Source organism: Pteropus vampyrus, unplaced genomic scaffold (assembly GCF_000151845.1).
Source record: "Pteropus vampyrus isolate Shadow unplaced genomic scaffold, Pvam_2.0 Scaffold50, whole genome shotgun sequence".
NCBI classification, from domain to species: domain Eukaryota; kingdom Metazoa; phylum Chordata; class Mammalia; order Chiroptera; family Pteropodidae; genus Pteropus; species Pteropus vampyrus.
In genome coordinates, this window is record NW_011888831.1 from 4,035,817 (window position 1) to 4,049,124 (window position 13,308).

Genomic DNA, 13,308 nt, shown 5'->3' on the forward strand with positions numbered 1-13,308 from the left:
CCAGTCTGACCCCAGCAGGGTACAGCAGCTGACCCTAGGGAGAGTACTTTCCAGCTCTGGGCTGGGGTTATTTGGGTCCAGTGTGTGCTAAACTAAGAAGACGTGTTGGAGTGGTTACAACTAAAAATTTAGAGAGGCAGGAACCGTGAGAATCCGCACCAGGGAGGCCGCCGAGGGCTCTACTCATGCCGTGGAGATGTCAAGGTCCCCTGGGGGCTGCTGTTTCCCAAACACAGTGCTGATGGGTTTAACACACCATAGTGATGTGACAGAGACTATACATGTGAATGTAGCTTGGGAGAAGTGAAATCAAATCAGGTACTGACCTGGATAGAGGTTGAGGGAGGCACAGTCGAAGCACTTGAGAAATCCCGGAATGAGGTTACCGGGACTTCTTGTTGGCCATGGTGCTCCAGCGGCATTACTTAGAACATAGAAAAGTTTGTTCTTAGAGTAGTGTGAGGTGACTGAGCTTCAGAACTGTAATGCCCTATTGGGCAGAATTAATTTCAGTTGGATACTCTCCTAAGGGCCCCAGTTGCTGTGTTGGATTCAGGACCATTTCTGCTATTAGCTGCTTACCTCCTGCAATTTTCTTCAGTTGGGCAGGAAGTCTTCTAGGCCTACAATGGTTGTATGTTGGCCATTGAACCCTATGTGGAGAGTTGTGGGCTAGAGTATAATGGTCCATAGGCAAACAAGTTTTAAAAAAAGGATATTGCCTATCTTAAGAACATTTCTCATGATCTGGCCTTTTGTGTTTTCCCTTTATGTCTATGGGCTTTCTCTTTTTTCAGCTTTGTTGTGCCTAGTTTCCATGCCATCTTGGCTATATTTCCAGAGCTCCTCACCCCAGGAACCAAAAGACCCAACTTGTTTCCCATCTGCACTACTTCTCTGATCTTCCATAGCTCCGAAACACAATGCAGGGCTTCTTCTCACTCAACTCTTTCCGGGTTTGTTCTGCAGCTGTGGAGTTTGAATGTTAGTGTTTAAACAAGCTGGTATTACACAGGAAATGGCCACCTCCACAGGCCCCTGCAGGCTTGTAACATGGGGTCATTGTACTTGATATTAATCACCAGTCAGCCTATTCCCCAGTAAAAATATGAAGGGGTGTGTGAGGGCTCAGTCTTCCTTAGACTTGCCAGAAGGATGGCCTGAGCCTTGGTTGGGCTTTAATACTTCATTCTCTAAACTGTCTCCCTCCCTTGGTCCTGCCCTGGGTGAAGCTTGCAAAAAAGTTCCTACCTGACCTCTTCCCTATAAAGCTGGTAGATCTGCCTTTTTTTCCCTGAGTTCTAGGAAGGAGATAGATTGTTGTGGTATAACTTGCCTCATATGTCTCCCATCTTAATCTTTCAGAGCATGTTGTAGTTGAGTAACATCTTATATGAGAAAACTCCAAAATTGTAGAAACACAGAAATCCACTGGTTTATCTTGAGACCAAGCTTCTCAGGTCATTGGGCTGAAGCTGCTTTTCTAATGCTGTTTGCAGAACTAACCTCAGTCTGAAGGGTTAATCTGATTCCCCAAGTCAATATCCCCCAAACAACCAGCCAAGAGTGTGTGTAGGTTCATTTCTGTGAAATGTGTTTCCCCAGTCACCTGGGCTGGCCTGGGCTGCATTGTATCGGCCAGCAGCTGCACTGCACTCAAACTGACAGCTACATTAAACCTTGGAATTCTGAGGCAATAAAAAGTAAATTAACTCTTATTTTTTTCCTTTCCTGGTGGAGTAAGTAAATGCACGTCTGTAGGGAAGTGAGTGAGCCTTGGTCCTGAGTGCGTACCTCTAACTAGCCACTGCTGGTCTGTCCCAAGCTAGGATCTGGTGTTCAGACTCCAGCCAGGGGTCTGCTTTCCTGGTGTGTGGTGTGTTCTGTGGGGTTGGGCCACTGGGTCACCCTGCAACTGCTGATCCCTGCACACTAATCACATCACAGCTGCTGAGAGGCTCCCTTGCCACCATTATGAGAGCCATAAACGGAGTCAATGGGGGCAGTTTCATATTCTCTGGCTGCTTTGTATCTACTAGGTGGAGAATGCACCCTAATATTGTGGGCTCTGGGAGCTTCCCCAAAATATGAATTGGGATCAGAACAAGCCCAAGAGACTTGCCTGAACCCTTAGCACTCTAGAGGGTCCGGTCCATTTAGAACCAAAAGTGGTTTGAGATTGTCTGAAAAACCTTTTGGGGAAGTCATTTCCCAGACATTTCTAAAATACTGAGAGCTATTTAAAGCTCCTCATAGTCACCAGAATTTGACTTTGGGATCCTCAGCCCAGACCAACCTTGAATCCTTAGAATCCAAAGGCTGCTTTAGGGTGAAGGTTGGAAGGCACTCCTAACTGGGATCAGGAACTAGAGCAGGAAAAAGCTAAGCTTTTTCCCTTCTACTCAGGAAACCCTGTGTTCACCCACGGAACTGACCTCTCAGCCCAGAGGCCTGATTGGGGTAAGCTGAGGTGATATTGCCCAGGTTCCAGGAATGACCTCATCCTTTTGCAAATATCTTAACTTCTGAGTTCAGGCATTTCACCTAGTTTTTCAAAGTACCTCTCCTTTTAGTGTTAGTTTCCCAACACTCTTCTCTTCCCCACCTCTCTGGAGAGTCACCATATGGCTCATGGGTACCAATTTAGTTGTATTCTTGTCTATGGTGCTGAGAGAGGAGATAACTTATGATGAAATGTGAAGTGATCTTAGGCAATCCAGAGATACCAGAAGAAAACAACTACCCAGAATCAGAGTTCAAACACAAAATCAGTCTGAATGGATCAGGGCAGAAATGATCTATCATTGAAGCATTTTGTATATTCCCTTGGTTCTGCTTAGTGTAGCTTGGCCCTTGCTTGGGCCACTTTATATTTCTGAGTTGGGAACTCAGGACACATTCTATGTCTTTTGGCACCAGCTGCTGTCTTACAAATCAGCACTGGTGTAGGAACTCTCATCCACTTCATTTTTGCAGTGAGTCTTCATGTTTTGGCACAAGGTGGGTGGTAATGGGCAAAAGGCAAATGTGGGCTGGGGTCCCTAGTGGTGGTCAGCAGTCTCTGGGAGGAGTCAGTTTTGGTTTATCTGAGCCTTAGGGGACAGGGGAGCATGGTAATGAGAACCACATGGTACCACATATTTCTTCATCTTGGATCCAAGATGGTAGGGGTGGGAGGATGAGAGAGGGATGTGGGGCCTCCCACTGTGGGTGATTTTCTGCTGCCTCTCCCTGGCTGGGGATGCTGCTGCCCACACCTCCCACCCCCAACTACATCCTGAAGCAGCCTTGACCTGTACAGCACCAACCAAGGCCCCCCAAGCCAAGAATTCAGCTGGAAGACTTTTCACCTTCTTCCTTCTCACTCTCGTCTTTCCTGTTTATTTTCCAAATTGCTGCTCTGTAGCCGAGCAGTGCCTGTTGGCCAGAGCTCACCAGCGCTGTGGGATCAGACTCAGGCAGTGGGCTCAAGTGGCCAGCAGGGCACTGGGGGAGGAAGCAGGGAGTTGGAAGAGCCTCCCTGTGTGTCTCCCATGGGCAGCACTAACCTCGGAGGCGGCCCTGAGCAGCCCTATCACATCCGGTGCTTGTCTCTGCAGCCGGGACCGGAGGATAAACTATCAGAGCTGTGGGGCAGTGCATCATTCCTCTTATTATTTTCTTCTCTGCAGATGGGGTCGTGGAAAGTTCAGTTCCTTTTAACCCTCGAAGTTCTGTTTATTCTACAGCTGGTAGCCTGAATGCCGCGTTTCCCATTACATCACAAAGGGGCTCAGGCAGATCTCTGCACAGAAACGTGTTGCAACTGTTTATTTTTTTCCATATTTAAACATTTCTGACAGCCAAAACCAGCTGAGCCAAAAGATGGAGCTTTGTGAATGAGTCTGGTTGTTGGTGTCTGTGCAGAGAGAGGCTTTAAAAAACTCTTATCCCTCCGGTGATTCTTCCCAAGCATGTTCTTTTCCCTGGGCAAAGCCTGTGAAGCGAGTTACTTCTGCAGTACACGTGTGTTGATTATGTGCTGTTGTGTGATTAATGGAGTTGTGTTCCGCCTGGTTCCCAGGACACTCTTGAAAACAAGATGTTTCATTTCATTGCCTTTTTCTAGTGCAGTGATTACAGTAAATAAACCAGTGCAGGCTCCTTCCACCTGGAGCCAGTCAGGGAGTTCTCACACCTCTACTCCACTTTCTCCTCCAGCATCACCTTCAGTGGCATGTCCCTTGAATGCCCTCCTTTCTGCCATCTCCCAAAGGTTTCTAGTCTCCAGGAGAAACAGATTGCTTAGATCCGAAGCCCCTCCCTAGCAGATTGGGCTCATGCGCAGTAACTCGTCTGGGAAGATTCCAGGATGTAGCTCATTCTTATAGCTCTCTTTGCTTCTTGCCACTCCACATCTTAAACATACTGGTAAAACTTTTCTTTGTAATTCTTTTATGGATCTCACTCCTTTTGGAGTACAACTTAGCATCCATAGGGTACTGCCTGTTCCAGACTCCCTGGTTAGGTGGTCCTCTGGGAAAGAAAGCCAAGTCTGTAGACTTGTCAGGCCCTGGATCTGACCACAGTTTGGCTATTTGAGCTATGTCCTAGGCTGGAAAAGAAAGCTGTAAGGATCCTTAGCACCCATCAAAGCAGGGATCTGAACCACAGAGTTTTGACAAATGATGGTGACAGAAAAATGAACCTTTTTATAATTCTGCCCTGGAGTTTGAACTGGGGATAACCATACTTTGCATTTTCAAGGTTTCTTCTCAGATCGAACCAGGAATTGGTGATACACAATTAGGTTGACTAACCATCCCAGTTTGCCCACGCCTAAGGTATTTCTGGGAACGTGGGGTTTTCAGTACTAAAACTGGGACAGTCCCCGGCAAACCAGAGCAGTTGGTTACCGTATATCTAACCTTCCACAAGTGAGGGGAAGGAGAAGGAATAAGATGGCGAAGACAGCACTGATACTGGCTCATCTGCTGAAATGCATAGGAAGTTTGGCAGGTCAGGAATGAGGTTTTTGTTGGGTACGTGATTGTTTGTTTTCCTGTTTATATATAGGAAGAGGTTTCTGAAGCATTGTAAGGGGGAAAAAACCACGTGACTCTTTCCGTGGTGTGTCTGGCCCCTCTGGCTGTGCAAGAGGAGGGGAGATTGGTGCCCTCTTGCTATCTGTGTGACATATACTTGGCTGGACAGGAGTAGGGGAATTCTAGGAGCTGCCTCAGGCACTGGGTGTCTAGAGTGTTTGAGTGTCTCAGGCACACTGTCTGGAAAGGTGACAGGACCTGCATTAGGCAACTGATTCTCTAAATTCTTTTCCCTCTCTGGTTAGGATTAAAAACTCCCCCTAATCAATTTCAACTTTGCATAGATGGACACACATTCACCAGATTGCTGCCATGAGTGCAATTTTATATCCTAGCTTTTTGGGTAAGATTTCCTGGCAGATGTCAATCATAGATAACATTTGCCACAAGTACCTCCCTGCTCAGAAGTGTATAGAATACTTTCACCGGTCCCTCTTTAGAGCTGCTCTTTTTTTCTTACCTTATTTCTCACAGGATTGCTGTGGATGTGTGGTCGATGCTGGCTGATTTCTGTAACATATTGACCGCGGTGAATCAGTCTGAGGTGCCACTGTACAAGGACCCGGACGATGACCTCACCCTTCTTATCCTGGAAGAGGATCGGCTTCTCTCGGGCTTTGTCCCCTTGCTGGCTGCCCCTCAGGACCCCTGCTACGTGGAGAAAACCTCGGATAAGGTCAGCCCCAGGCCAAACATCACTCCCCATTCACCCTTCCTCTTAATTCTCCAGACTTTTTTATTCTTGGGAAGTTTTCTGTGCAAACGGAACATGATTAAGTCATTGAGAAGGGTGTTAAGGGAAAATATCGACCTTTTAGCCGCTGACATCTAGCTCTGTGTCCTGAAAAAAAAGCCCTCTCGACTTCCTTTGGTGTGTGTGTGTGCTTGCTGGCATGTTGTATATACGATCATTTCCTCACTTGTTTAAATAGTCCAGCTTGTGTTGGCAGTGCTCTCACTCAACTCCAAATGGTTTGCATCATGCTTAAAGCACCCTCCTTCCACCCCCCTTTCCTCCTTCCCCCCAGCCACAAAACTCTGCACTAGGAAAACAGCCAGAGCTTTTTCCCTTCTCTAAGGAGGAGAGTGATAAATAGGTGACTAGAGAGAAGCAGACACCATGTGTTAACGTACAAAAAAAGCTTTTAAGAATATGAAGCATTCCCCGCTGCCTGGTTTCTATTTTTCTTCCTCTGAGGACTGTGTTTTAACCTGAACTTTTTTCTTGTCTCTCTGTTTATAGAAAACAAAGTCCATTGCCCGTTGCCCTGGTGGGGACTATGGAACTCTTAGTCTCTGCTTAACAGTTGGGTCTTCGGCCAGGTGCAGAGAGTAAGGCATTTTGTTCTGCTTCACATTTCTGTGCAGTGGTTGTTAGGTTGGGAGAGTAGCACCCACAGACCCTGGGAGCAGAGTCTCCTGTGCTGAGCAGGGGAACCTTATAATTGAGCTCTCTGCAGAGTTGTTTGCATCATGTCCCCTGGGAGATAGGCCTTTGGGGAAGAATCTAAAAATGTCTTCTTAGGAGGAAGCCTTTTGACCTAGATGAAGTATGTACAGAGATGTAGGTAGACTTTTTTTTTTAAGTAAGATAGCAAAAATTAAAATTTAAACATAAACTGCAAATATGAGAGATTTTATATTGAATATACAAAATTTAAAACTCATTCTCAGTAGAAAAGAGTATTAGCTTTCTTGTAGACAAGTAAAAAGAAGAAAATTTAGCTGCAGTCCCTCTACCCAGAGATAACATTACTGTTATTTTTGTTGATCATGTATAATCATATTTAACTTCTAGTATACACTTTTAAAACAAAACTGGAGGTCATATTATACATACTATTTATAATCAGCTTATTTTACTCAGTATTTTTTAATGTATTCTTATATGGAGTCATTTTTGATGATCACTTAGTATTCTTTTATATGCCAGGTCTTTGCTTTATTGAACCAAGGGATTGTTCAATTTTTGCACTGTCAACAATGAAGTGATTCCTTATAGCAGAATTTTTGTATATATTCCCTTTCGTTAAATTTCTGTAAATACATAAAGATTCTACACATTGACATATCAAAAGCCCGTATTCTTTGGATGCATTTAATGGCTAATGGATCTTGGGAATGTGAAAGCAAGAGGAATATTCATTTTATGCTTTTCCAATGCAATGTTGGAATGAAATCTTGCTCAGTTTTAGGAGATAAGAATGGGGAATTGTGGTATGTGAGACTGAGGACAGCTAACACAAAGTTTCTACTTTGTAGATGTTCAGTTATAAGAATTAGAAGAGAAACCGGGTAACCTTGGCTTGAGTCAGAGGATCCTAGTACCGTTCTTAAGTGATCACAAGATGGTCCTGACTCCTGGGGGTGCTTTTGGGAGATATGTGTCAGTGTGACACATGCATATGAGATAGTATATATATGATACATATAAATGATAGAATACAGTATATGATAAGTATGTGATCTGGCCAGAGAAGAACACAGAGCCAGCAGTCCATGCCCTCACCCTGTGGTAATGATTCACAGGCTACCTGGGGCAGTTACAGCTCATTGAGACTAAGGTAGATCTCTGCTTCAAGGACTGTGGCATAGGTATGCCAAATACAACATCTCCAAATCCAAACTCCTGAATTTCTGTCCCCCAAACCTGGTCTTTCTTCAGTCTTCCCATCTTGGTAAATGACAACTTAGACTTTTGGGTTGCTCATGTCAAAATTCTTGGGGTTGTTTTTGGTTCCTCTCTTTTTCTCACTCCTCCATAACTAATCCATCAGCAGTTCATGTCTTCTTTATTTTCAAAATAAATGCAGATACAGTTCTTTCTTACCACTACACCCTAGTGTAATTCATCAAAATGACTTTCAACTGGTTTCTCTAGTTCCTCCCTCCTCTTACTCCCCAGTCTATTTTCAGCATAGCAACTGGAATGATCTTTTTAAAACATCAATAAGATCGTGTCATGCATGTCTCTGTTCAAAACCTTCCGACGGCTGTTCCTCTCACTAAGAGTAAAAGCCAAAGTTTTAACAATGGCCTACAGTGCCCTCAATTACTTGACGCCATTTCCCTCTTAACTCTCTGACCTCAGCTCCTACTGCTCTTTCGTACTCAGTATGCTCTAGTCACATGGCATCCTTGCTGTTCTTCAAACAAGGCAAGCACTCATGCCTAAGGATCTTTGTACTTGCTTTCCTCTTAACTTGGAACACTCGGTCCCCAGATAGCTGTGTAGCTCTCCCTCCCTTCTAAATGTCTCTCACCTTGTTAGAGAGTTCTTCCCTAGCTATCCTGTATAAGATGCTACCAGCCTTTCTTTTTCTTTTACTCTGCTTTATTCTCCAGGGGAAAATAATATCTCTTGAATATCTAGCATGAATCAGCCCCGGGACTAGGTATTTCATTAAGTCCTCACAATAAGCCTACCAAGCAGGTATTAGTACCTTCATTTTTTCAAAGACATGACTGGGGCTCAGGAGAAGAGTGAGGAATGATGATAAACTCATTTCTCCATGACTGACCTTGAAGATAAGTGTGAATATGTCAGAGGAAATCTTTAGGAACTCTTAACCTTTTAGAAATCTGAAAAAGATAGACATTCTCTCCAGTTTCTAATGTTTACTCCTAAGAAATGTAAAATATCTCAAGGACTTTACAGTAGCAGCAACCTGAGCAATTTCATTGCTGGTCAAGATTAATCATATGTTTCATCCAGCCTTCATTCTCATTCAACAGATAATTACTGAGCATATCTACATTATACTGTCTTGTACACACAGCAAGAGAGATGCAGACATATAAAGCAAAGATCCTCCTACTGTGGGAGGCAGTTTGTGACATATACAAACATGTGAGAAACAATGTAAGTATAATTTGAACCTATAATTAAGGAGAACCTCTTGAAATTTTGTTGAGCTGTTAGCATCCCAGTGAAGCAGTTGCTTAAGGAGCACCGATCTGGTATTATCATATCACTGTATTTCCCAAGCATGTTCCATGGAACTCTAGTTTTGTAGGTTCTTAATCGTTGGGTGAAAGAGTTTCATGATCATATAAGTTAGGGTAAAGCAGTGTTAAACAGGACTCATCACTGCAGGACTTCTTGTCATGTCAAAATTCTCGGGCTTGTTTTTAATGTAGTATACATTATGAGAAGAATAGCCTTTGCAGTCTTTTCCAAATTTGCTTTGCCCTTGATATTTTTGATTCACTAGACATCTTGTAGGATTAGTAGTATGCCTAAAATAAACCCCAATAGAATACCGAGGTATAGGATGAACAAGAGGTGAGAAAACAGGTTGCTGTTGGGATTATCCAGAAGTAAGGTAAGGAGTACTGATTTTGAGAGAAACATCACAGATGTTGAAACCAGTTAGAGCCAACCAGGGGAAAGAAAGTGATCTTAGTTTCACCAAGTGACTGCTAGACACCTAAATCCAGAGGTTAAGTAGCACACCCAAGGTCATATCACTAGTAAGGTAGTGTGTATGATTTCAAAACCTCATGTTCTGGTGAATGCTTTGATGTCTAGGATTTGCTTCAAATCATCTGGAGAGGGAAGTAGACAGGAATATAAATGAAAAAATGGCTAGATATTAATCATTATCAAATGTCAATCATTATTATTGATTAAATATTGATCATTATTAGTAAATCTGAATAATGGGTATATTTAGTTTATTATAGTATTCTAGTTTTGTATATGTGTGAATTGTCCATAATAACAAGTTTTAAAAGGAGTAATAGCCATCCTGAAAGCAAAACAAAACTATGTCCTTCCTGACATGTTATAGTGCATAAGTGATTGAAAAAGTAATCAAACCATAATAATAATAATAAAGTTATCTTTCAATCACTAATCATGTTCTAGGCAGAATACTAAGCTCTTTACATGCATTTTCTCATTGAAACCCCAACAACCCTATAGGTCAGAGGTCCCTAACCCCCCAGGCCATGGACAGTACTTCTCTGTGGCCTATTAGGAACCAGGTCGCACAGCAGGAGGCGAGTGGTGGGTGAATGAGCAAAGCTTCTGTATTTGCAGCCACTCCCCAGCACTAGTATCACTGCCTTAGGAGCACCAGTCTCTGGTGCCAAAAAGGTTGGGGACCACTGCTATAAGTAGACAGGAGAAATGATTAAAAGGAAACTGTTTTAGGAGAAAGATACTGAGTTCATGCTGTGCCTCAGTTAATATAAAAAAAAAAAGCGTAATTATCTTCAAAATATACACATGTGACTATATAGCTATAGGTGGTACTAAATAAGGATCTATTTAGTGACAGGCCCTGTCTTTCCTTAGGTGCTAAAGCTTTAGTTATTTAATGGATACATTTATTTCATAAATAGATATAAGCAGTCCTCATTCTGTCATCCTCAGGTAGATTAATCTATGTGATGTTCTTTGTCTTCCTCTATATATTGTCTAAGAACTTAGTGAAGAACTTCTCAACAAGCTAATGTCAGGGCCACTCTTTGCCTTGATTAGGGAATAAATTATAAGTCACATTATGAGGTCACATTATGTCTCACATTACATCTCATTCATTTTTACAGTCGTCTTTGCTTTTTGTCTGGATATTGGATCCCAAGAAACTTTGCCATTTAATAAAATACGTAGTTGAGGTTAAAGATGAGGCTTAAACTGTTCAACTTTAGGAACTTCTGGCTTGTCTGCTTGTTTATTTGTTAAATGACATTTTTGGCATATTGTTTGTTGTTCATATAATTACCAAAAAATGTTTTGAATAGAGAATGTAGAAGAACACAAGAAAATAAAAATCACCTACAAGCTACCAACTAAAATTAACCAATATTAATAGTTTAATATGTCCTTCCCATCTTTTTCCCACCATGCTTATATGTATGTTTGTATGCTTTTCCTTTCATAAAATTGGGACCATACAATATATGCATTGTTTTGTGGGGGGGTTTTTATACCCTTGTTTTATACATACAGTTTTGGGGGAAATGTTGTCTTTGTTGTTTGATGGTCTGGAAAATATTTATTGTAAGTGCTACCATTGACTGATTTTTTGAAAAACGTATTCGATCTTCTATTTTCAAAGTATCAGCATCAAGAATGAAAAAAAAAAAAAGAACTATTGACTATCCCATATTTAAGATGTGGAAATTAGGATTATTTACCATATGCATTTTCTTTTTTAATTGCATTATGTTTCTAAATTTACTGTAATTATTAAGAATTAATTTATATTAAGTGTTAGACTGTTGGTGAGCTCTAAAAACATTTAATATAGCTCACCAACAGTCTTTTTGTTCTATGGCTTTACCATTTTTATGTTATTTTGACTCATCTGTTATTCAAATGCAACACTGCAGAATCTTTTTCAGCAAAAATATGGATGCTTTTTTAAAATTAAGATGACTTTTGTAAAATACAATAGTAATACACATATGCAAAAGAATCAAACAATTGAGAAAAATGTATAAAGTCCAGAGCCACCCACCCCCCCTTGGTATAACTGCTGCTAATTTGATATTTGTCTTCTTAGGCCATTTCTGTGCCCATTGAAATGTATTTATGCACATATACAAGTATATGATCGAAATGATAGTGTGGTATACATTCTCTTCCATATCTCTTTTTGTTAAACAATATATTAAGGACATTCATGACTAGTTTTTGAACACTTATATCTCAAAATTGTTCTTATTTTGAACACTTGTATCTCAAAATTGTTCTTATTTTGTCCTTGCTCTTGAATAGCAACTTAACTTAGGTTAGCAACCCCCTCAGCTCTTAAAACTATAGATATTATTCCATTGCCTTAATGGTTAGAAAAAATTAGAGAAAAGTCCGATTTTACTTTTTTTTTTTTTTTTTTGTCCAGCATGGGTAACATAAAATTTTCTGATCTTGAATTTCAAATTGTGTGAAGATTTGTTTAATGTTGGGTTCTGTAATTTTTCATGGTACCTAATGAGCTTTTTAAATATGCAGATCCAATTCTATCTTTAGACCAGAAAAGTTTTCATCTCTTATGTCCTTGATTGCTAATGTTCTGTGTATTCTGTTTTTCTCTTCAGTAATTTCTGTTCTTCTAGTATATTGGATCTCCATTCTTTGTCCTCTACATCTCTTTTTATATCATTTTAATCGCTTACTGCTTTGCCTCTCCATTTCTCAGAGAGCTTCTCAAGTTTCTCCTATCTGTAATTGATTCAGATTTTTTTATAGTGCTGATTCTACTCTTTACTGCTTCTAATTCAGTTTTTAAGTCTGTTATTGTGTTATTTGTTCCTTTACGTTGTTTCTCTATCTTATCCTGTAACCTTTATATTTTTTGCCTGCCTTTTATCCAGGTCCCTTTTATGTCTTTGTTTTCTCATTCGTCTTTTAGCATACTAAACAGGTTCTATGATTTTAAGAATTCAGTTGTAAGAATAAAACAGATAATGTCTTCATCTAACAATTTTTCCCCCCCAAAATGGGGGGAAAAATTATCTGTTTTATTCTTTGTTTCTCGGTCTCTCTGTGTACTGTGGTATCCCATTTTTATGTTGCACACTCTTTTCATAGGTTGCAACTTAGATTTCCGCAGTCTGATTCTGGTCATTTTTATTTCTTCAAACAAAGATTTATTCAGGTCTGATATTTGCTCCAAAACAGGTTAGGTAGATTCTCACTGGATGCCTTCTATGTTTCCAGATATTATTGAGAATCTTCTCAAGTCTAAAGATGGTTGATAGACTTTTTTAATATCAAGTTACTACCCCGAAGGGGGTGAAGAGGAGACCAGGTGGTGTGCAGTCTCAATAAATGGATTTATTTTCTACATTTTCTGTTCTGTATGTAGTGGACCTACTATACCAAAGCTGGTTTCCCATGTCCAGTCTTTGTTTCACATAAACGATATGGCACTCTGACCTCCTTCCTGGAGCTGTGGCCTACCATATTAAGAAGAAATTCTACCCTCTGGCCACTTCTCTTGGGCCTCTCTGAACTCCCGATTGTAAGTAGTACTGCTTTATAGCAGTGAAAAAGCTTCCAAGTAGTGTTCTGCATCTGTCCCATGTCCTCACACTTTATAGTAAGCAGACTTTGTGGTAGGTAGACCAAAGGTGGCCCACAACGTAATCCCTGAAACCTGTTAAATATGTTACAAGGAAAAAGGGCTTTTGCAGGTGTGATTAACTTAAGGATCTTGAGATGGGAAGATGATCCTGGGTTATCTGGGTAGGCTTGATGTAATACAAGGGT

General features: G+C 41.1%; 1 protein-coding gene across 5 annotated transcripts in view; it reads left to right on the top strand.

The window, feature by feature from the left end:
• SMG6 (SMG6, nonsense mediated mRNA decay factor) overlaps positions 1 to 13,308 on the top strand; it is a 191,827-nt gene that overhangs the window by 93,205 nt on the left and 85,314 nt on the right. For all 5 annotated transcript variants that reach the window (XM_023530469.1, XM_023530471.1, XM_011359849.2 and 2 more), the window contains one exon: positions 5,559 to 5,760. In XM_023530469.1, the coding sequence (XP_023386237.1) occupies positions 5,559 to 5,760 (202 nt within the window). The remainder of the gene's footprint in view (positions 1 to 5,558; positions 5,761 to 13,308) is intronic.